Here is a 25378-nt window from a genome sequence, read left to right as displayed (position 1 = left end):
TTAGCGACAATTCATACATACTGATAACAGAATAACAAAATTCAGTTGAACGTCATAAACGGAAATCGCTTGTTTTTGCTAATACGTAAAATATGTTTTTGTTTGAAATTTTGAATTAAAACTGAATAGTGAATAATGGATATTATGGATATATGGTTTAAATTCTGAAGTATATGTTTTTTAAATATCATGTGCATTTATCTATAAAATTCTACAAGAAATGGGTGGTTGTACAGCTGTAAAGTGTTCAAATACACGTAGCAAAGGTTTTCGACTTTTTCGGTTTCCAAGAGACCCTAAAAGGCGAAAAACTTGGTTACAAAATTGTTGCCGTGACAAATGGCAGCCTACAAATTGTTCTGAGTTGTGTGAAGTAAGTATATTAGATCATAATTTATTAATACAATTTAGTCATGTTAATATTTTTTGTCGTTTCCTTCAGAATATAGGTATTAGATTTAGATATAAATATCGTAATATAATAAAATATAATTTTATATCTTATGCATATTCCAATAGATCCATTTTGAAGAAGGACAATTTGAACAACATCGTCAGGATGGTTAAAAAAAAACTTAAGCCTAATGCTATACCAACACTGTTCGATATACCGAATCCACCGCGATTGTTGGAAACTAAAAGAAAATCATTATATAAGGTATATAATATTATCATTATTTATTAATAAAACAAATTTATTGTAAGTAAAAATATATTATTATTATTAATAATAGTAGTCATTTTAATCTATTTTAATCTATTTTAATCTATTTTAATCTATTTTATGTAATTTATTTATTTAAATGCTATAATTGTGTGCTATATTGTTTTTATTTATTTTACAGACCATTGGTAATTGCAGCAATGATAATTAATACTTGTTTGACTGAAAAAATGTTGTCACAGGGTATAGTAAGTTTAATTTTAGCATTAATTTTAATTGTTTTGTATTTTAGTTGATGGAAAGTAATGTAACCATTAGTGAGAATTACTCTGAGCCGGTTAGTGAGCAATGTTTGTTACTGGATCCAAAAGTAAGTCTTCTAAATTATAGTTAAAATATTTATCATTTTGCAGCTTAAATACCTGATGCATATTAGTTTATGTAATGTTGATAATCTATTTGTAAAATTTGAGGGTAAAGAAGTGGTAATTTAAATTATGGGCTTACGTACTTAATTAACTGGACGTTGTACTTGCATGTGTTGTCTCAGTCTTACACAAGTACGACATAGCAAATTTCCGTTCACAATTTACAATAGTATGTTGTTAGTTTTGATATTAGAGTGAATTGATCTATTGTAAAATGAAAATGTAAGATCTAAGGCCCCATATAGGTTTTTATTGATATCATTATTTTAGAGTAAGTTTAGTAAGACCTTTTTGCCACTGTTGAGGCTACACATGCAGGTACAGCGTTCTCTTATATAAAAAGGCAAAACAAACATTGAATTATATATTTTATTTATATGGATGTAGTTTTTCAATGTTTTCTTTTGCTTCACAAGAAGAACTTAAACAAACCAGAGCTGAAATAAAATGTATTAAAGACGAGAATCAACTTATGAAAAAAGAGATTCAATTAATTGAAAAAATTGAAGAAGAAAAGAAGTTAGCTGAACTGGAAGTTTCACACCTGAAGGATGAAGTTCAAAAAAGTAATAAATTATTAAATACTTTCCTTTGTGATGACCAGATTCTGGCTTTAAATAAGCCGCCTAGAAAGTGGGCAAACAAGACCATCGTTAAGGGCTTAAAGATGAGATTTGCCTTAGGTGTACACGGCTATGATTATCTTAGGGAAACAAAATATCCTTTGCCAGCTTACAGTACATTGACAAGAAGACTGCGTCAGTTTAAATTAAATTTTGGAGTTTTTAATGATTTACTTGACCCACTCAAACATAAAGTTTCCTGTATGGAAGAAAGTGATAGATTCTGTTGTATGTCTGTGGACGAAATGGAAATCAGCCCACATATAAGTTTTGATAAAAATCGCCGTGAAATGTTTGGAGGTATCACAATAGGAAATTCAACTAAAGTAGGGAATAAACTACTTGTGGTCTTAATAAGAGGTGTGAAACATACATGGAAACAAATTATAGGTGCTCATGTGACAGATGGTGCTGTTTATAATGAATATTTCAAAAATTTCATTTTGAATGTATTAATTTTGTCGAAAGTTGTGGTATTCAAGTATTGTCATTGTCGTCAGATAAGGGCAATAGCAATCGAGCACTTTGGACAGTATTAGGTATACAAGTAAAAAAAGAAGGCATTAGAGAAAATAAGTTCTTTTACAATGGGCATTATATTTTCATTACTCCTGATGTATGTCATTTAATAAAAAAATTAAAAAGTGCCACACTAAAAGGGGATATAATTTTACCCACAACTTACTGCGACATAAATAATCTTCCTTCTCAAATAGTCAAAGGGTCTTATGTAACAAAATTGTGGACAGAAGAAATTAATAGAACTTAGATCTTTATATCACATGAAACGTGAAGATATCTTTCCGGATAATTTTCAGAAAATGAATGTTGGATCAGCTATAAGATTTTTTTCATTAAAAACTGCAGTTGCTCTTGAATTAGCTGTAAAGTTAGGGGGTTTACCTCAAGATGCATTAGTAACAGCACATTTTATTAGAATAATTGATGAATGGTTAACTTTGACAGCCTCAAAACTAAGAAAAACATCAATAACTAAAAATAACAAAGAATCTAAATATGATTTTTTAGAGAAAGTTATTACCTTTGTTGAGAACTTAACTATAGGAAATGGTTGGAAACCTTTAAATGTCGGTTTTATAATGTCATCATTATCTTTGATTGATATTGCAGAAACTCTATTCAACTGTGGCTTCGATTTCTTGATTTGTTATAGATTCACCCAAGATGCAATTGAAAATGTTTTTTTCTCTAATGTGACGAAAATCCGGAGCAACTCCTACAGCCACCCAGTGTCTTAGTGCGTTAAAAACAATCTCAGTTTCTCAATTTATTTCCCATGTTGAAAGAAGTAGTTATATAACGGACAGTGATACTTATCTTATAGATTTTTTCCAGAATCCCGATTATGAGAGTATTCACAGTAATATTAATAATTTTAGTGACATGTTTACACATAACGCTAGTAACCTTCCTAGTGATGCATTTGAAACAGAAACTATCAACCATATATTAACATGCATTAGTAAAATTAATCTAAACAGTTTATATCACATTGCTGGAAGTACAACCAATATGTTGTTAAAAAATTGTTGCAAAGAATGTGCGATTAAGTTGCAGCAAAATGTACCTAATGATGAACTGTTTGAAAGTATTAAGACATACACCACATTACTGAATAAAGGTGGATTGAAACATCCGTGCATGGAACTATTTCTAATTATTTGTAATTGTGAAATTCTCTATATTAAGTATAAGACATATATAATACATTATATAACTCTTCTCATAACTTAATTAATAAAATTGTAAATGATTTATGTATTGAATTATTTCCTGCATGTTTTAAATCATGTAATATTAAAGAAAGAATCGTAAAACACTTTTTTACTGTAAGATCTTATGCTACAGTAAGCTTTTCAGTAAACTCAAAAAAAAGAAAGAAAATATATGGCACAGCAACTGCTAAAAAAAGATAAACCTGTGATATTTGTTATTTAGCTAAAAATGTTATTTATCTTTTAATATTGTATAAGTTATAATTTAAGCTGCATAACTTAATTTAATAAAACTATTAAGTTATTTCACTGCAAATGCTAAAAAAAGATAAACCTGTGATATTTGTTATTTAGCTAAAAATGTTATTTATCTTTTAATATTGTATAAGTTAATTTAAGCTGCATAACTTAATTTAATAAAACTATTAAGTTATTGCACAGCAAATGCTAAAAAAAGAAAACCTGTGATATTTGTTATTTTGAATTTTAAAAGGTATTAAATCACAAAAGTATAATAAATAACGTGAATCTCTCCGTCGGCGAATTGCGGAAGGATGATGTATACCCTGTGCGATCAATGAAGACGGTCGAGACGAAATTCGGCAGCGCTGTGGCGTGTGTACTGTTTGACGGGGCGAGCGGGGGGACGATAAACGTCTTCTTGCCAAAGACAGTTACGGTCTCGGTTGAAAACATCGAGAAATATAACACGGGAGACATCCCACCTGTATCCCTGATATTTAAAGGTTTGCACAACAGGAGTTTCATTATAGATTTTGAGTGAAATTGACTATGGAGCTTCTGCATAAAATGTTTTTATTAATATAATTTTTAATAAAAAAAATTACATATACGTTCTTATTTATATTTTATTCCGATCCTATAGTGTTAATAAGTTTTTAATCGATACAAACTAATGATATATTATATACATTTAACAAGTTGTATAATATAAATAGTTTCGTCGAAATAAGAGGTTTTAAATTAAATATATATATATACAATATATATACATATTATACGCATTTAATGAGGTGAATCATATTTATGTGATATGCGTATGTATATAAATATAAATTATAAGTAGTTTTAAATAATATATATTTTTTTTAGGTGTTATAATCATTATAATTGGTATTCTACGAAAAAATCTGTTTTAAATAGGTATTTAAAAAAAAAAAAAAATAATAATAATAATAATAATACCGAGTAATACACAGGAATACACGCCTCGTGATAAGGCTAAGTGCTTCTTACTACGCGTAGTACCAAAATAATAATAAAAATAATTATGATAATTTTAAAATGGTATTATATTATATTAACAGCTATAAAACAGTTAAACAATAATAATAATAATAATAATTGATATTCTACGGTGAAAATCTATTATTTAGATTTGAAAAAAAAAAGTTTTAAGTGTTTATAATAGGATATTTTATTTCTACATACAATTGGATATCATTTTTTTTTTTCCAATGTACAATTCTGTACACCCGGCTCTCGTCGTATCTGCCTCCATCAGAATAATCACTCGGATGGAATGATTGGGCGTCGTCTGAAAATGTAAGGGTACATACGCACTAAGCGGTTGCCCGCAATGCGGCCAGCCGTCCGGTTGCCCGCAATGCGGCCAGCCGTCCGGTTGACCGCAGTTTACGGTTGGTTCAGCGGGTAGCCGTAATGCGTCCAGCCGTCCGGTTGATCGCAGTTTACGGTTGGTTCAGCGGGTAGCCGTATGCTAAAAACAACTTTAACAACTCCATTTCAACTATGGACGTTGAAGAAGTGATTGCTGTTTATTACAACCACGATCGCTACATAAAAAAGAAAAAGAAAAAAAAATACTGGATACCTTTCCTACAAACCAAAGATGAAACCAGGCATTTTGATATATTTTTTGAAAACCTCAAAAAATATGAAGACAAGTTTTTTGGTTACATGAGAATGAGTTTAAAATCATTTGAAGAATTATTGAGGATTTTAAGAACATCAATAACGAAGGAAGACACACGATTCCGAAAAAGTATTAAGCCTGAAGAAAAGTTAACCATTGTACTACGGTAAATAAAAAAACCAAATTATTTTTAAATTTTATGTTATAATTTTTCAAATTTCATGATTACAAAAAATTACTCATCATTATTATTATTTTAACATATTTTACTTTTATATTATCATTATAATTAACATAATATCATTGTCTTATGAAATTGAATTAAAAAGGTCAATATAAGAAGTTTCACTTTCATGAGATTCGTATGTGTTCGTTGAGTCTGCATTTGAGAGAGGTGATTGATTTATGGTAGTTTCGTGATGTGGGGTGGTTGCAGGTATAGATATTTGAATAGGCGTATGGTTGTAAGGATGGTATCTCATTTGTGCCGGATAAGGTCCACGATGTGGATTATTTTGAATATTCCAGTCGCATGTATTTTGCCTCTGAGCGTCTTGAATGACCTTTAAAACGTCCAATTTCGTTTGCATGCGCAAGTGTTCTGGTATTTTTTTAAAGTCTTTTACCAAAGACATAAAAAAAAGACGATCTTCGTCGTCTCCAACACTTTTAGTTTCTAAATTTTTGTTTAAAATTCCTATTAACTCTCTACCAATGTCATCATTTTTATTTTTTTTATTACGTTTTGGTACCCACGAGGAATCTGAAGGATGAGCAGTTGTATGTTGACCTTCTACAATTTCATCTTCATTATTTATTTCCGTATTGGAAGTAATATTTGAACTCGTTAAATTCACCGACACCGTATCTTTTAAAAATAAAAGGTTGTCGTAGAAAACGTAGGGGCATTTTTTTTTTGCTTCAGAACCACTTTTATTCTCCTTTGCTTTGTGGGCCTTTACAAAAGAATCACGTATATTTCGCCATTTTTTCTGAAGATTCAGGCCTGAAAAAAATAATTGTTTCAGATATTTGGCAACAGGTTGCTCATTTGCAGAACTACATTATGTGTTTCGGATTGGAATTAGTACTGTCGCAGAAATTGTCCGAGAAGTATGTGCTGCAATATGGTATTGTTTAAAAGAAATATGTCTACCTGAACCAACAAAAGAAATGTGGTATCAAATTGCAAATGGTTTTTTTAAGAGAGCAAATTTTCCTCACTGCATAGGTGAGTATTACAGTGCCAATTGCTATTGTATTTTTTAACAATAATTAAAAAAAATATTAAAAAAAAAATAATCATATAAATAAATAATTAATAATCATAAAAAAAATACTCATATTAATATTCAGTCAAAATTGCATGTATCTACTGTCATTTATTTTAGAGTTTACACAAAAAACCAAAATCGATTTTGAGTTAAATCAGTTTTGCGTAAAAATTCCCGTTTTTTCATTTGTTTTTCACAGTGCTTTTGAAAACTATTGGGAATTTTACATGATTTTACAGTGATAGTATTTATTATTTTAGGTGCATGTGACGGCAAACATATTAGAATTATAGCACCTGCCAATAGTGGATCAATGTGCTATAATTACAAAGGATTTTTCTCTCCAGTTTTAATGGCAATTTGTGACAGTGACTATAAATTTGTACTAATAGACGTTGGAGCGTATGGGAGATTTGGAGACTCGGCAATTTAGAGTTGTGTTGGTGTCGTGATCTCCAATCGTACGTAAAATTCATCATGGCACCTTCTAAATACGCTCAGTATTTTAATAAAATTGATTCCAGCACAAACAGATGCAAAATATGTTTGAAAAATGTTAAAGGGACAAACACACCGAACATGAAGTCTCATGTTCAAAAGTGGCATACAAATATATCGAAAAATATTGAAAAACAAACAAAAAGTGTGTATGTAAGTACATTTTTTTTTTTAAATGAATAATCAAGTTTATTTTATATAAAACAGACAGCATACGTTTGTATGATAATAGCTTGATAATAGTTTATCGGTGATAACAAAATGTTTATACAAAATTTATATTATATTATATTTTAAAGGAGGATTTTAATGATGATGATTCCGATATTCCACAAATTCAAGACCAAGTCCAAAACCTATCTCAAGCTGTACGGGCCGGCAGCATATAAAAATAATACGCGAACGCCGAACACCTAAAAGTTGCCACTAACACCTAGATCTTGAATATACGAGGAATAGCTGGGTGTGTAGTGGTGCAATAGCTCGAACAGCAGTGGTCGGGATCGCCGGGCAAATACTGTCGAGCTACGTAATGTGTGTTGTGTGTTATGTGTATTTGTCTCTAAGCGTGTATATGTGTAGGTGTGTAATGTGTGTTTACAAATAAATAATAATAATAAAAAATGGTAACACGGTTTAGGTAGTATGAGTTGCTGTATAATACACAATTTAATAAAACACAATATAATATAAATAAAATCACAGCAACACAAATAATAATATAATAATCAATAAATCGAAGCCCTTATGGCCGAACAAGGTAAATAATATTAAGATATAATAGGTATATCTTAGCCCTTTTGGCTCAACAAAATATAATAATATAAGAAGCTGCTATTTGAGCTATTAGCTCGTATAAAACGAACAAGTATAAAAATGTAAGTTTTACTTGACCCTTATGGCACAACAAAATAATATGAAAATTAGCCCTTCTGGCTCAACAAAATATAATAATATAAAAGATTGTGTATATGAAAATAATGCGTGGCCCTTATGACCAAACAAATACGACAAATATACTAAATATAATATATATATATAGCCCTTATGGCAGAAATAAATATAATAATAATAACACAAAATAATGTACGGCCCTTATGACTCAACAAATACTAATAATAAATAGATGGCCCTTTTGGCCTAACAACTAAATAATATGTATTATAGCATAAATAATAATATAAATAAAACTCACAGGTTGTCGGTGCACTGCTGGCCAGCCGCTGCCTAGCTACATAAATAATAATATAAAAATAAAAACACGCAAAAGGTGTTAACACACAAAGGTAATAAAATTGGCGATTCACGCCAGCACAGAGGTATAATAATTTAATTTATATAACAGAATAAGTAGGCCCTTCTGGCGCCAATGATTATAGTAAAAAACACAATTTTCCCTATTTAGAGAGGAAATATAATATAATATAACAATATTTTGGCATACGCCGTGTTAACGCGACTACGTACGGCACGAGAGAATATAATAATAATTGTAATAAATTTATATAATAAAAAAAATAATATTATATTATATGAGTTAATATTAACACGCGCGTTGGTCTTTACTCACGAACGTACGGTGGAAGACAGATTCACGGCGGCCGTGTTAAATATTCACGTAGCCGGCGCGGCGGCGGCGAGCGATAACATTTAATCTACATATTACATAATTGAATAATTCACACGGGACACAAATAAAATATACGTAAATACAACAATAATATGACAAAACAGGTGATTGTGTGTGTGTGTGTGTGTGTGTGGTCGTTGGTACTATGGCGCGTTGTCGCGGCGGCGACACAAGCTCAAGAGCATCCACAAACTCCATGTAAAAGTATATCAATAACCAACACACAATGGCCAATTAGAGACAATAGAAACACTAATTTATCTAGTCAACCTACTATTGTGCAAAGCATAAAAAATATTGAAGAATTTAAAGGTAATTTAATTAACCTATAAAGGTTAAGAACCTTGTAACTAAAGGCTGGATTTATATGCATTTTAAATTGTAAACAAGCACTAAAAAAAGTCAAAATATGCAAGAAAAAAATTCTATTCTATTTTATATTAATTTTGCAGTGATAATTACTTATTCATTTTATTAAAATTTTCATAAATAAAAATTAAGATGTATAATATATTAATATAGCAGATATGCAATGCAAAAATTTAATTTGTTAAATTGTAATTTAATTTTTAATCATTGATACATTGTAAAAATTTATTAAATTTAAATAGTAGGTAGATGATACATTAGTGATATAAAATAAATAGGACCTATGTCCTATAATCTGTGTTTTTTGTTTAAATATGCAAAAATATGCAGAACATGCACTAATGAGGGAATATGCAAAAATATGCAGTATAAAATGTTGATATTTACATCATTCAAGTAATGATTTGTGGACAATCATTTACTGCATGTATAAATTATGATGTTGTAGATTACAACATGCATTTTATGCAAAATCCGGCCTTTACTTATAACTAACTTAGGGTTTATTGTTGTTATTTATAATCTTAAATATTTCTTCTTTTTTTGTTCATTTATATAAATTAATTAATTTTGTGTTTCAGAAGGAGGCATAAGACATTCAAATGTAACAGATACTATCCTTTACATGATTGCAAAAGATAACATGCCTCTGAATGCAATTGAAAAACCTGGGTTACTTAAACTTTTAAAAGTAACAGTGCCTCTATACAAACCACCAAAACGGAAACATTTAACCAAATTGATGGATCAAAAATTTGAAGCAATGGTCGTAATAGTTAAAATACAGTTAAATAAAATAAAATGTATGTCATTAACTGCAGACATTTGGACAGATTCACATACCACTACATCATATTTAGGAATTACTGCACATTTTATAGGTTTGAACTTTTCCTTAGCATTTTAAAGTTTATTTATTCAATAAATCATATTTATATTTTGTTTTAGATGAATCCCGACTTCTTTCAATTACACTTGGACTGGCAGCATTGGACAAATCACACACAGCATCTTATATCTCTGAGAAGTTTGAAGACACATTGAACTTCTGGGAGATATCAAAGGATACTATCATTGCAGTTATTACAGACCATGCTAATAATATGGTAAAAGTTGTGAAAGATAGCTTTGGGAATAATAAAGCCTTACAATGCTATGCCCATTGCTTAAATTTATTGGTCGAACAAGCGCTCCAAGATTCACCAAATATATCTCTCATAATAGACAAAGTAAAGAAGATTATAACCTACTGCAAACAAAGTGTTAAGGCAGCTGATGTTATTAAAAAAATTCAAAAAAGTAATAGAAAAACCGAAAGTACAGTATTAAAACTTATACAGTCCTGTCCCACAAGATGGAATTCTATTTTTTTCATGTTGGAAAGATTTCTTGTGCTATCAGAAACTATATCAAGAGCATTATTACGACTAGAAAACTCACCAACGATGTTAACTAGACCAGAGTTATCAGTCATATCTGAAGCTGTAACTTTACTTCGTCCATTTGAACTAGCAACAAAAGAATTTTCATATGAAATGCACGTAACTGCAAGCAAAATAATACCATTACGAACCATGCTCAGTAAAAAAATTTACGATATTAAATGTTCTACAGATGAAGGTAAGCAGTTACAGGAGCGATTAAAAATTGAATTTGCTAAACGTTTTGATAAAGTAGAAAAAAATATGATACTGGCCACATGTACCATTATGGATCCACGATTTAAACGCATGCATTTCAGTGGTCCACTAAATGCAGCAAATGCTGTGAGTGAAGTTCAAAAACAGATTAAAAAAATAACAAATGAACCTGTCCCAGAAGATCCAGTTATCAATGTAACCACTCTGCAAGATACACATAGCTTATGGGGAGAGCATGATATGGAAGTAAACACTCAAGCATCAACATCAAGTTCAAACTCTGATGAAAATGTGTTAACTGGACTGAAACTGAATTTGATTACAAATGTAGAAAATCGTTCTTCTTCACCAATAGAGTATTGGGAAAGTTCTTCATATCCAGGTCTATCGCAAGTGGCTAAGAAATATTGTTGTGTTCTTGCATCATCTGTACCGTCTGAGCGGTTATTTTCGAAAGTTGGTAATATACTTACTGATTGTCGATCAAGATTACTTTCTAAAAGGCTATTCAAACTGACTTTTTTATCATCTATACCTGACGAATATTGGAATAAAATAAATTGAATGATATTACTACTAATAATAATATTAAAACCCTACCTATAAATCTTTGGTCCCAGGTAGAAAGGGCTTAAGTCAATTTTTCACAAAATTTTTTTTTTCAATCGATTTATAGCTTATTTTTGCTGATTTTTTTGGTCCAATTGGCATAAGTCAGTGAAGAATATTACTCATATTATTGAATAAATAAATAAGGCATATCTAAACATAATCGTTTCTACGTTCGGTAGAAAAGGCGTATGATGACTTATGCCGTTTATACCATTTTATCGCTCAGGTACATAAGGCTTAATATGACTTACGCCTTTTGTAGTGTAATTATATCTCATGTAAAAATGGCATAAGTCAATGATAAAAATTAATTTATTATTATAATATTATAACAAAAATTATAATTGGTAGTAATGATTACAACTGAAACCTTTCATCTCTCATAATAATATCATGTTAAGTTTAAACTGCAGTTATACCAACAGAAAAACTTGTTTGTCTATTTCCGTGGTACCATATTATAGGCTATTATAGTATACGTATAGTTGTTGATGTTATAAAAACAATTTATTTTTGTCTATCTTTCTTTCTATTGATAGAATGATAATGAGTTTGCGCTCCAATATTAATTTATTTTTGACATTGTTATTCTCATTTTGCTAATGTGTTTAATTACTTTGGTTTAACCGAACCTTTTTTTTGAGTTTAAATTAAAAACCACAAAATGAGAAAAAGAACTATTCAAATGGTCAATATGACTATAATTATTGGTTTTTAGTTTATTACTATATTCTACGTATTAAACATTAATGTACCTGTTCAGTGACATTTTTATCTGATAATTTATTTTATTTTAAAAGTCATGGACAAAAAGACATAAGTCAAAATAAGTGAAATAAAAAGGGCATAAGTCGTGAACAAAAAGGCTTAAGTCAAAACTAGTGAAATCAAAAGGGCATAACTACAGTTATCTCGGTAAATATTCATAGTATCAAGAATTTTAATGGTTAAATGTATTCAGAATGCAATATATACAATATAAAAATACCTTAAATATGTAAGAATATAATGAACTTACACGTAGGAATTTTCAAACATTGATACTGCTGTCTCAAAAAGTTGATCAAATTGACTTAAGCCCTTTCTACCCGGGACCAAAGAAATAATAGTTACTAGGGAGTACAAGATATTATTTTGATTTTATTAATTTAATTTTTATTGTAATTAAATATTAATATAATATTGATTATGTTTTTATTATATTAAATTTATATTGTATTAGATAATATTATACATATTATGTATAAATGGATTGTGATATAGTGTTATCTTATGTTAAAATTGTAATAATATAATTTATAATATAAAAAGGTATATTGGTAAATTGCATTTATTTCATTTAATTTAATTTGCTTCATAATTGTTATTATTTGGTGTAACTATTTGTACTTAAAAACATTCACTAAAAAATAAGAAGCCACATTTAAAAAACCTATTAAATTATTTTAATATTATTTTAATTCCTGATATATTATCCACGATTTATCTTTCGTATCGTCATAGCCTGGGACCTTGCTATTGTTTGCCTTCGCATACCTCTTACTCGCCTGCACCAAACCCCCACGTATACCTATTTAAAAAATGTATTTGATTATTATATACACATTTAAAAAAATTATATACTGACCATTTTCAAACATCAACAACATGTCGTACTCGTCCAGCAACTGCAGCTTTTGCCCCGTGAACTTTAACATTGCGTCAAAGCTTAAGCCTGGGGCAGTAAAATAATGGGCAGCGTCTAAGTTATACGTCTTCATGCACAAGTCGCGGAAGTTCTCAAAAACATCTGCCAGTAGTAACACGTCAATTTTCAGGTACAGGTCGGAATAATCACCGAGTGTCCTACAGTTAAAATGACTCCATACCTGTAACACACAACAATTTTCAAATATAGATCTAAATACATGCGAAGTGTAAACATACCTCCTTAGCATGGTCAAATTCGTTCTCCTTAATCCCGCTCTCTGTTAACGTACTGTAAAAGCTCCTCTTACTCGGTAACCTAGTATCCTCTAGCCGCTCCCAACTATCCGTGTACTCGTACGGGTACACCCCCTTACGAGTCACGAGCGGCATATCTCCGGCGACAAAATGTTTGGCTGTCTCACGGAAGTTCTCATGTTCGGGTGTAAGCAAATTTTCAGCCAGTGACGACAGACTCGACGCCATAAACCGGAACGTGTCGATAAACCGAACAGTGAAGGTACTACTTATATATTTCGAGAAAGATATATATTTCTCATCACTGTTAGGTATAACGTTGATCGTCTTAGTATCATACCCAAGTTCGGTGATTATGAAGTGAGAGTCGTAGTTTGTGAGATTATGAAAAAAGACAGGTACAAATTTAGGCTGTTGCAACTTTAAGTTACACCTAGAGCACAAGGTCTGCCTAAATTTGCCTGTCAAATGATCATGATCCCTAACCTTATCGTCCCCGACTAATATACATTTGCATAAATTACACTTCATACACTCTTGATGTGTTTTTTCTTCACCCTCAGTCATTTTTATCGGGATATTCGTCTTCATGAGATTTTCAATTTTCAGGGCCACCTCAACTATCGTCTCCACAAAATGTCTCGCTACGTCCGTCCTGTCTTCTCTGCCTCTGTAGATTACCGGCCCCGTCGGTATCTCGTGTTGAAGCAATAACTCTGCCGGTACGTCTTCGCTCGCTTTCACCAAATACCTTCGTGTTTCTGGGTAATCGTGGTACTATCCCCTCTTGCCTCCTCCGTCTTCGCCAAGATCGCCTCAAAATCCGCGTAAATGACAAACGGATGCCTAACCGTGTTTTTCCACGCCTTGAACTCAACACAATCACCCTCCTTAGGCATCTCTGGTAAAATTGGTTTGTGCGCTCCGCAAATCAATTTGTATTGGTCCAGGGCCTCCTGCCCACTCAACTTGAATTTATGACGTCTGTCGTCGAAACTCATAAAACATCTCTTACAGAACACGACACTCTCAGTGTGTCTGGTTTTCTGAGCGCGGACCAGCCTGGAAAAATTCGAAATATACACGTAGTGAGAGTTGGCGACGTCCGTCACACCAACAACAGATCAAAGTGGTTGGCTTTCTCATCATCGACGACACGTAGCGGGTACACCTCGTACGTTGGATATTTACGCGGTGGCTGGAACTTTTTATCCAACCCATACACATTCACAGAGACAGTCGAGTTATTTTTCTCAAATTTAGCGATGTCTGATAGAGATGTAGGGAACGATATACATTCAAAATTATATTTTTTCTCGTGCTTTTTATAATTTTCTCCGACGTAATATTTATATTTATCCGATACGTTTTCAGTCACATGCCTCGCTAAAATCGCCCACTTAAAACACTCCTGATCCGTGTTTTGCGGGTTGATGGTGCTCCGTTTCCTTTCTATGTAGGCCGGCAACTCGATATACGATGATCCGCCCATCGGAGTATATTTGTAGACCGCTAACAATATAACCCATCTATGCTCTCTAATATAAATCCACTTCCTCGTGATTTATATTCTTCCTCCTCCTTCAACAACTTTATAAAAGCCCTCTCAGTGATTTTCACTATCCGCAAAAAGTTCTACCGCCGAAGTCTTGAATGTCCAGTTCTCCGACGAGTTTGGTACGTTGGGCCGGTTATACGTTGCCTCGAGCTTAAGATTAAATTTAATCGCCCCTTGCTGAACGCGTGTTTTTAATAATTTGTTCAGCTCGGGCTCGAGCGATCGAAGAATCTAATATTAATATCTAATGAAAATAATAAATTGGCTAATCTATTAAAAAATCCAATTAACCCCACGACTGATAAATAAAATCTAACGAAACAGCTATTTATCTTTTTTAACTTGTGACATTTACAAATAATTTAATGTCACGTATTTCAAAAATCTATTTTAAATCTTACGATAATATTTCTCAAAAAAAATAATAATCTACGGAGGAAAAATCACCAGGTCTTTTAAAATCTAATTAATTCTTATAAATAAAACTAACCTGTATTCTCAAATTCGTCCATTGCGTTCATACAAATAATATCGCCGTTTTCGGGTACCGCATTCGATCCACCAGCCGGGTCATCGGGGACAAATATTTGAGGAGCAACCTGAATATAACCTTGTGGAGTAGGCCGGGTAACACTTTGCTGTGCTGGTTGACGTTGAACCGGTACGACACCTTGATCATTTTCAGACACTTCAGCGAACATATCATCATATCCATCATTAAAATATTTGTCCAGTTCATTATTATTGACATTATTCGGTGCGATTTCACCTAGTTGAGGTCTGACGCGTTCTACAGATTAAAAAATAAATATTGAATTAAATATTAAATCAAGCTAACTTAACCTAACAGCTCATAAAATATACATACCATGAACATTTTTCATATGCCTATTGAGATGTGTCTTGTAACTGAATGTCGATGCGCAAATAGTGCAAGAAAAACGAACACCATTGTGATTTTTTTGATGAGCAGTCAAATTACCCTTACGCGTAAACGTGGATGGACACTGCTCGCATTTAAACATTTTTTCAAATTTTATTTTTAACAAAAATAAACACTATGAGTTCTGTGTAAATAATGTTGAACAGTAAAACTTGCTAACAATATTTTAATGGCTTAGTTCGCAAAAAGAAAAATATACGTGTTCAACGGTTTAAGGCGATATACGTACTGAAGGGATGTAGGCTCCTTAGGGCAGTTTTTAAATATTAAAGACTTTTTACAGTACGCATGCGCTAGTGGTATAGGAAGTGGTAGTAAAGGAGTGGCCATCTACGAATGTAGGCTCATTAGGACAGTTTTCAAATATATTTTTAAATCTCGTAAAGGAATGTCACAAAAGGTATCTGCCACGAAAGGATGACCCATATAACGACAAATCTTTGAAAAAGCCGCCTACATAGAAATCGGCCATATCGAATATACCATAGCGGCACACTTATAACGGTAAAAGAGTGTTATATAAAAGGGAGGGTCAGCCGCCTAAATATAAATCGGTCACATCTAATAAATTATCAATGACATAAAGAGATGGCCTAAGAAAGCGGCATAACGGTAAAAGGAAGGGTATCTACCGCCAAAGGATGACCCATATTACGACAATTCTTTGAAATAGATCGTATCGGCAGTGTATGAGCATCAGTCTTGACGAGTGCTTAGTGTGAGATTCACCCTGTGCTTTACTTGTTATAGTTTTTGTTATTTAGTCTTATATTACACATATATACGATTTTTATTTATCAAATCTTTCGTCTGTAAAATGTAAGTTTTTTGTTTTTTTACACTATTCATAAATTGTTTAAGATTTACATATAACTCGATTTTTAGATGACTAATAATTCATCGTCAAGTATGCCGTGGCTTAGAGGAGATGATTATATCAGAGTTCTTGCAGCGACACCACCGGTAAGTTTTAAATAAAATTATTACTTAAACTCAATATAATATAAAATAATAATTTTTAATTAGACTCAATCCGAAGATAGTGGGTACTTATCCTATCAAGATTCACAAATAAATCGTACGTTGTCGCCACTTGAACATTTAAATTCTTCGCCGGACATGTTTTCACCTTCAACACCGCATTCTCCCCCTTATTTTTTTCCAGCAAATGAAACAGTAAGTTTGTATATATCAATAGACCTATAATTCATTATAAAATTTGCATAATCTGCTTTTAGCTGAATAATAGCCCGTCACCAGGACCGTCATCAAGACCCGTAGATTTAAGCCAGTGCGGACAACGATTTGTGTTCTTACCACGGAGCCCTCCTGTGAGACGGGATCCTCCCGTCGGATATTCTGAGATGGTAAGTTTTAAATAAAATTATTACTTAAACTCTATATAATATAAAATAATAATTTTTAAATAGACTCAATCCGAAGATAGTAGTGGTTCCACCTATCAAGATTCACAGGTAAATCGTTCGTTGTCGCCCGATATGTTTTCATCTAGAATACCGGGATCATACGCAGTGAATTTGATAGAAGCCATGGAGTTTTCTCCGTCACCACCACGACAATCGCAGATAGACGAATGGCTTAGAACAACTCCGCTATCACAAAGTATGTCAAACATAGTACCTCCTGAATATGACTTGCTCATTAACGGGAGGATATTAAACACGACACAACCGTCCCAAAATGAAACTGGTTGGGTGGAGGATGGCTAGGTTATCCTGGCTGAGAATATGTTAGCAAATGATGAATGGTACAATGACGGGGCTTTCGAGGTATTGAACATCCATATGGATGCCTTTGAATACCACGAAGGTGAAAAATAATTTTTTTAAATTAAATATATTTTTATTTTTTTTTTTTATTATGATAATATTATACCTACATAATATTTTAAATTAAATATATTTTTATTGTGATAAATATATTTAATTTATGATAAATAATATTTTGTATATTTTATATTTTTATTAAAATAAATATATTTTTTGTATATTTTTAAATCTCGTCTACTTAATTTAGTGAAAATAACGCTAAATGGCCTAGTGGGTTAATGTTATAAGAGGGTGTCGATCAGTTATTTTGTAGTTTTTTTCCCAGTCATATATGATAAGCGATCAATGATAACTGATAACATAATAAGTGATAAGTGATAATATATATCTCGCGCACGTGCGCGACCGGACGGTGGTCAGGAGGGTCAGAAGGGTCAGAAGGGTCAGCGGTCTGAACATACCAAATCATACTACTTAAGATGAAACACATGTATAATAATATCATATCATAATATGTCTATTAACGGTGTGTTATAATATATATATATATATAATATGTACCATTTGTCTGCGAGATGCTTTTCTCCTCCACACATACATATATTGTTAAATACGATTTGTACATATATTGTCAAATATAATATTTATTACATTATATTTCAGAAAAAAAGACGTTATATTTATTATTATTTTATTTATTACAAAAACATATTATTATATACGAATATCTAGTCTAGACATGTTAGTCTATGCTGTATTATTTTTACATAATATATAAATACATCCTACGGTAATCTAAGTGAACATAGTTATACTGTAAAAAGTATTTTTTTTAAAGTAAATATTATATGCTATATTATATTTTTCTAACTTCGCCGGTAAACGGGTTGTATTGGATCACGCGATCGTGGATAACCAGGCAGTAGGCGGCCGTGTTGGCGGGGAAATTATTCGCCGGTTCTATTTCCACTCTGAGGTCGACGTTAGAAATCTTCGCGTCGTCCGTCTGCCGTGAACAGTCTATACAGATAAACGGCCCCAACTCTTTGTATTTTTCTCTCGTCAGGCACGGCTGAGCCGTAAACCGCTCGTAATAATATTTTTGGAAATCGACATAACTTTCATAGAACATCGTAAACAGGTTTTTGTCGAAACTTTCGTTGAAATCTTCGTACGGATATTCGACCGAATTAATATAGACGGTATGGACAGGATTGATAGCAGCGCGCCGTAGTAGTGAAAGTATGAACTAATTTCGGGGATCTATTTACTATTATGCATCTATCATCTATTATGATCTATTATCTATTATATTTTTATATTATATTATTAATTATTATTCTAATGTTCCTGGTTGTTCTGACTTGTGTAGATAGTTGTCGTCTATTTAGCAAGTTTGTCTACTATATTTTTTTTTTTTATCCATATTAATTAAAATAAATCAATATGACTGATTTAACTTTGAGCCACGGATTTCAGTCAATTTCGTACAATGTTGAATTCACAAATAATAAAGGGAAGAAATTGTATGACAGCAATCATGTAAAAAATGTAGTAGAGATAAAATGCAGCAATGGATGGTCTTATATTAAAGGCTCAGTTATAAGACAAACATCAGTTACTTTAGAACCATGGAAAGTAACTCTTGAAGTAAATAATTTATATTTATATATTTCATTTTTCCTTCATACATTTTTAAGAAAATTTAATTTTTTACTATAATATAATTATGTCAAATATTAAAATAAATAAAACACTCTATAACATCGGTTCCCAAACAAAAACTGTGTTGTAGATAGTATTTAATATGTAGGTATATTCCAAATTGAAATATTTAAAAACGTTTCAACTACCTGATTATTATCTAAGTACTTTACTAGTTAAATGTTATTTATAAACAGATTGATGAAACCAGGTTGGTATTTTGTGCTTCTTGTGGTTGTCCTGCTGGCGCGGGTGCTAAATGTAAGCACATTGCTGCTGTAATTTGGTACATAAACAATGAAGATGGAACATCAAAAACAAGTTTACCACAAGAGTGGGGTACACCTACAAATTCTGCTCAAAACAAATATAAGAAGGGTAAAAGAATAGAAGATTTGTTTCCAAGAAAAAAATTAAAAGCAAACACTATAGTAACTACTCCTGTCTGTCACTCAACTCTTGTTGATAGTTATGATATTTTTGATATACCCTGTAGTTTTAGCAATATGTTGAAAGTTACATCACTTAGTGAAGTTGAAAGGGAATGTAAACTATGTTTAAATGATATTCTAGACAGTTTAGAAAATCAGTTTTTAATTAGCTCCTATAAAAAACATTTCTCCTTAATTTTATTTTATCAAAAATATAATGATATTAATTTGTTTTTAGCTTCTATGTTTCCCTTAAAAATGAATGAACATATTTTTTATAATAGGTATATAAAAGTTAATCAAAATGCATGTTTTAACATTTTTATTGAAACATTAAATCAGTCTGACAGTGATCTTTGGTTTGAAAATAGAAAAAACCGTATATCTGCTAGCACCAAGGCACATAAAATTAGAGTTTGCAGGAATTTAACTTCTGTTGGGCAATTACATTTAGTTAATACTTTTCTTAAAGAAACAAATTTAGGGAAAAAAGGTTCTATAAATGTTACTTATGGGAAAAATACTGAAGGAGTTGCAATTGATGCTTATAAGCAAATGTTTGACAAAGAAGTTATTAAAAGTGGATTAGTTATTTGTCAATTTATTCCTTGGTTATGTGCTAGTCCAGATGGATTAGTTTTAAAAAACGGTAAAATTGATGCAGTTCTTGAGATAAAATGCCCAATTTCTTGCCGAAGCAAACCCATAGTAGAAAATGGAATTCCAAATTTAAAATATTTATTAGTTGAAAATGGGATACTCAAGTTAAAAAAATCATCAATGTATTTTACACAATGTCAAATATTAATGTACTGTACTGGTTTATTAACATGTGAATTTTTTATTTATAATAATATTGAACCAGTGGCATTGACTATACAAAGAGATGAATTATTTTTAACAAATACTGTAAAAAAAATAGAAACATTTTTTTTTAATTATTACTTGCCAGAATTAGCTTCCAGGCAATTGTTATAATGTGCAATACTAATTGATAATTTTTATAAATAAACATGTAATGCATATTTGTGAAATAAAGTTTATTTTATAAATCAATGTTAGTTTATAATAATTTTAATATTTTTTTATATAATATTTATTATATTTATATAAAGTTTATATAAATATAAAATTACATTTTTAGGCATAATAATTATTAATATACAGTATACAGTGTTAATACAGTTTATAAGTATTAATTAGGTAGGTACACAAATCATAACTTATTTTTAACTATTAAACAAAAAAAAATACACCTTAAGACTTAATTATAGGTAATTGCAGATTGGTTAAAACGCAACATATATGTACAATATCATCAACATGGGGAAGAAGGTTAATTTTTAATTTATTAAGGATACCATACATTTTCATTCGTGCAAAGACCCTTTCAATGTGTATACGAACACTAGCTATACTATATGTTTCCAGTATTTCTGTCTCGGAAAAACGGCCATTATGCAATATTGGGGGCATAATTAAAATACTGTTACTATTTTCAATTTCAGTTTGTATGCCAGGAAACCCTTTGTCAGCAAGTACCTGATCACCGGGTTCTAATTTTTTTAAAAATCCTGAATCGTTTGTAATATATGAGTCACTTGACCTACCACCATAACATTTTGAAACAAAACAAATCATTCCATTTGGGTTGATTGCCACAAGAAATTTTATTGTATAACTACTTTTATATCTTGAATATAAATAAACCCGTTGTTCTACAGTATTTGGTTGCTCGACCTTAACTTCAGTACAATCAATAATACATCTGCAATCTGGATAATTTATTTTAAAAGCTTCAGGTAAACATTGTTTTACTGAATATTTATCGGGCCAAAAAATAAAGTCTTTAGTCTTTGAACTTAAAAAATGAAGACATTCAGTAAATATTCTTGAAACTGTAGAAGGATTGATTCCAAATAACACACTGATTGCTGAATAGCTAATACCCAGTTTTATTTTTATTAAGAAAATAAGTAATCTATTCTCTTTTTTAACAGAATTTATGTTTAAAGTAGGTTTTAAAAAAGAAAGTAAAAGATTAAATACACAAAATGAAGTCCCAGTTAAACTTATTAGGCGTTTTTCATTTGTTATTGATTCAAACCCTTTAAATGATTCACGTGATAAATATGAGATTTCACTTGAATCTGGCCCACACATTTTGTCAAGTAAACATGGTTTAGAAAAATTATTATCAAAACTTTTGGGAACTGAAACTTGTGTGTTTACATTGTTTTTATTTTGTATGCATTCAAAAATAAAGTTATCATTACCAGAAATATTTAAACTAACTTGGGTACTAACATCACATTTAGTGTTTAAATTAGAATGTTGGTTTACATTAATATCAGTAATATCAACATCAAATGTGTTGATGGTAGAATCATTCATAGCTTTACTATTTCTTAATTCTGACCGATTTCTAGAACGGTTGTATCTATTAATTTGTTGATCAGTATTGGGTTTAGGTTTATTGTACATTTTTGGAAAAATAGATGGAATATAAGATGGACTTTGTGGATCTTTAGATCGTATGTTTCCTACAAAATGATCTGAACATATCAAACTTCGAGTAGTCGGCATCCATAATTTTCCATTTTCCCTGTTAAATTAAGAATAATTTTAATGAATAGATTTGTGAGTAGATACCCACATACACAACACATATTTGTCATTTCTCATCATTCAAATTTAATTTTAGATTTTATACAAACATTAGACATTGTATAAATCTTAAATTATAAATAATATAAATTATTATCTATACCTAGTTGCTTAAATAGATTATATTTTTGTACCTACTTAAGAATGAGTGTGTGAGTTATGACAATTGTATTTTGTTTAATGATTTATTATCTTATTATCTTATTATCTAAAAATTTGGTAACTTACTCTAAACGGTTTACAGCTCTAATCCATTTTTTTTTCAATTCCTGTTCATACTGTCTATTGGGAAATGAAAAGAATTTGAGGTGTTTTGAAGTTTTGTATGTGTTGGAACAGTTCACTACACAGCACATGTTTTTTGATTTTGACTGAGCCATTTTAATTATTATAATTGAAAATTGAAATAAAATAAAACAAATTGTAAATAAATTTCACTGAATTCATGTGTGTTATACTACAATATACTACTATGGTTTATGTACAATGTACTTGAAGTGTGACCCGATAAAAGTTCACTCATAGTCCGCTAGGAGCGCTTTACCCATCCTGCATGACGTCTATATGCTTTAACGTTTGTCAACGAACACGCATCGTAATCACCGCTATAACCGATATGCTTCCGGGCGTATTCGTTAGAAAAGCAATTATTAAACATCTAGGTTTTTCCACCTGCGAACACGTTTTAACCATCCAAGAGTGTTTACTCGTTTGCGGCAGATTTGGATACTCGCAAAGCTCCCAATTTCTAAAAGCACAGTTTATCATTTTTTTGCTATCGATGATTTTCATCAGCTTCAATCTCTCTCGATCGTCGACTTTGACAACCGGCACTTTCCACAGCACTCGAGTAAGTTGAACTTTGACTTTTTTCACCAAAACCTGGACGGACTCGGTTGCCAAGTCTCCGCCCGGCACACTAGTGAAATGTAGCGAACTCAAATCCGACATCGATCTATTCAGTATGAGCTGTTGACTGCAATTCACCAGTATCCGCTTGTAGTCCTCGCAAAAACCGAAAACGTGCTTCAACGGTATACAGCCACTGAACGTGTCGTCTTTGACGAAATTAGCATTTCTACCAGTGATATCCCAAGCAGCGTTTTGCATTATATTCGCGTCGGCAGGCGAATACGAGCAATAACCTGAGGTTCAAGCATCTTTTGTAAAGTATAATCCTACAAAGTTGGATTCAGGAAAAATTTTTGTTTTCCCTGATCCTGAAGACAAATGTTGGATAAATAAAGAAGATATTATAGGAGTTTTAAATCATCCTATTCTTCAAAGAAGAGGACAAATGCTGTTTGCTGTAAATTTTAATGAATGGTAAATTATTGTTACCTGCCTACTTAAAAACCTACCTATCAAAATGAAAATAAAAGACTGTTAAAAGAAATTAAGAGTTTACAATTTGTTTTAATTTAAGTTGTTATTATGATATTTATTAAGTTATCTTAAAAAGAAATTAAAAGACTTATGTATTTTATTGTTATGTTTATTGTTATTATGATATTTATTAAGTTATCTAAAAAAGAAATGAAAAGACTTATGCTAGGTATTTGTTTTAATTTGATTTGTTATTATAATATTTATTGAATTATTTAAAAAAGAAATGAAAAGACTCATACAATTTGTTTTGATTTAATTTGTTATTATGATATTTATTAAGTTAGGTACCTATTTAAAAAGAAATGAAAAGACTTATTCAATTTATTCTAATGTAAGTTGTTGTTATATTATTTATTAAGTTATTTAAAAGATAATGAAAATAATTAAGTTGTTTTGTTTTAAATATACCTGATGTAATAAATTATTATTTTAATTTGTTTTTAATTAATTATGTTGGTATTTTTTTATAATTTCTTTTAAAATTAATAAGGTAGGTATGTCCTATAACCTTTTTAAAAAAATAAAATGTGTTCCTATCAACCTCCAGTTGGTTAGAATAAGAAAACTTGAGAACATTTTAACTATGTTCCGGTTCACCCCATTAACGGGGAAATAGGAACACGTTTTTAAAAAAAAATATTAAAAAAACTAACAGACTGAAATAAAAAATTTCCCATTATAATAACGAATCAGTGTGTAGTCTATCTAAAACACTTTTCGGAAAAACTCTATCTAAAAAATTGGCGTTTTTATGACCAAAAAACCTTTAAAATCGTTCCTTTTCACCCCGTTTTACGGTACTAATCGAAGGCAACGTGATGGCAATATCCATTTTTTTTCGTAAGTACCTGCAAAATAATTTTTTTTTACTATACCTAATTTAACATTTAGGATTGCAGGTTCAATCCATATCTACAGTTACTAATAAGTTTAATTAGATAAAGCATTTCTTATTTAATTATTTATTATTGTGTAGCGTCCCAGCATACAGGAGGACAAACGACTGGTGTTGAGGTAGATGGATTGGGTGTAATAAGTATAACAACTTAATTTGTGATTAATTTATTAGATATTTACTTGATTACTATGTAAATAAAACACTTTTACTGCACAAAATGATTTGGTTGTAAAATATTCTAAGTCCGAATAATTAAATTGGACTGGTGTCTGGCGTGAAGGTGCTTGTTCTGACTCTGGTGGCTCACGTCTGAATTGGGTCTAATCGGGGCTCTCCTATATAGTCCAGATAGTCCTACTCTCTGCATTTCCTCTCCTATCGATAAGATACGTATGTGTCCATGGCCGAGTCGTGCAAAAGCGTACGCGTGTATTATTTTAATATCGCAGCTTCCCACGCCCATGCGACCGGTCGGTCCACATCCTGGTTATTCGCGATACGTAATCTCCATAACCCGACGACATTAATCATATCTCTAGATACGCCTGCCAAGACTACGATTTCATATTTAATATTTCGTATATTTAATTCCAATTATGGTAATATTTTGGAAAGGCTAGAAGTTTGGCCTTCGATATAACTATTGAGGTCCTGCACAATATAATTGGTTGGCGAAATCATAC

General features: G+C 31.1%; 2 protein-coding genes and 1 pseudogene across 3 annotated transcripts; 1 reads left to right on the top strand and 2 right to left on the bottom strand.

Annotated features, from left to right (window-relative positions):
• Positions 1-5532: 5532 nt before the first annotated feature.
• LOC149061667 (uncharacterized) lies at positions 5533-15757 on the bottom strand (annotated as a pseudogene). Its single transcript, XR_016189303.1, has 5 exons — positions 15742-15757; positions 15422-15663; positions 13298-15104; positions 12999-13239; positions 5533-6354 (listed from the first exon to the last, which is right to left on the bottom strand). The product of XR_016189303.1 is annotated as an uncharacterized LOC149061667 (transcript).
• Positions 15758-18814: 3057 nt separating this feature from the next.
• Positions 18815-20772, top strand: LOC149061666 (uncharacterized). Its single transcript, XM_089217150.1, has 2 exons — positions 18815-19256; positions 19508-20772. Exons 1-2 carry the CDS (start codon positions 19053-19055, stop codon positions 20717-20719), a joined length of 1416 nt encoding a protein of 471 aa, XP_089073276.1. The 5' UTR covers positions 18815-19052; the 3' UTR covers positions 20720-20772.
• LOC149061665 (uncharacterized) lies at positions 20761-22917 on the bottom strand. Its single transcript, XM_089217149.1, has 2 exons — positions 22637-22917; positions 20761-22346 (listed from the first exon to the last, which is right to left on the bottom strand). Exons 1-2 carry the CDS (start codon positions 22786-22788, stop codon positions 20999-21001), a joined length of 1500 nt encoding a protein of 499 aa, XP_089073275.1. The 5' UTR covers positions 22789-22917; the 3' UTR covers positions 20761-20998.
• Positions 22918-25378: the final 2461 nt, after the last annotated feature.

This window comes from Diuraphis noxia, unplaced genomic scaffold (genome assembly GCF_037042655.1).
Source record: "Diuraphis noxia isolate RWA-SAM2 unplaced genomic scaffold, SU_Dnox_SAM2 contig0001, whole genome shotgun sequence".
NCBI classification, from domain to species: Eukaryota; Metazoa; Arthropoda; class Insecta; order Hemiptera; family Aphididae; genus Diuraphis; species Diuraphis noxia.
The sequence above is the reverse complement of the archived record's forward strand: the minus strand, read 5'-3'. Positions and strand labels throughout refer to the sequence as shown.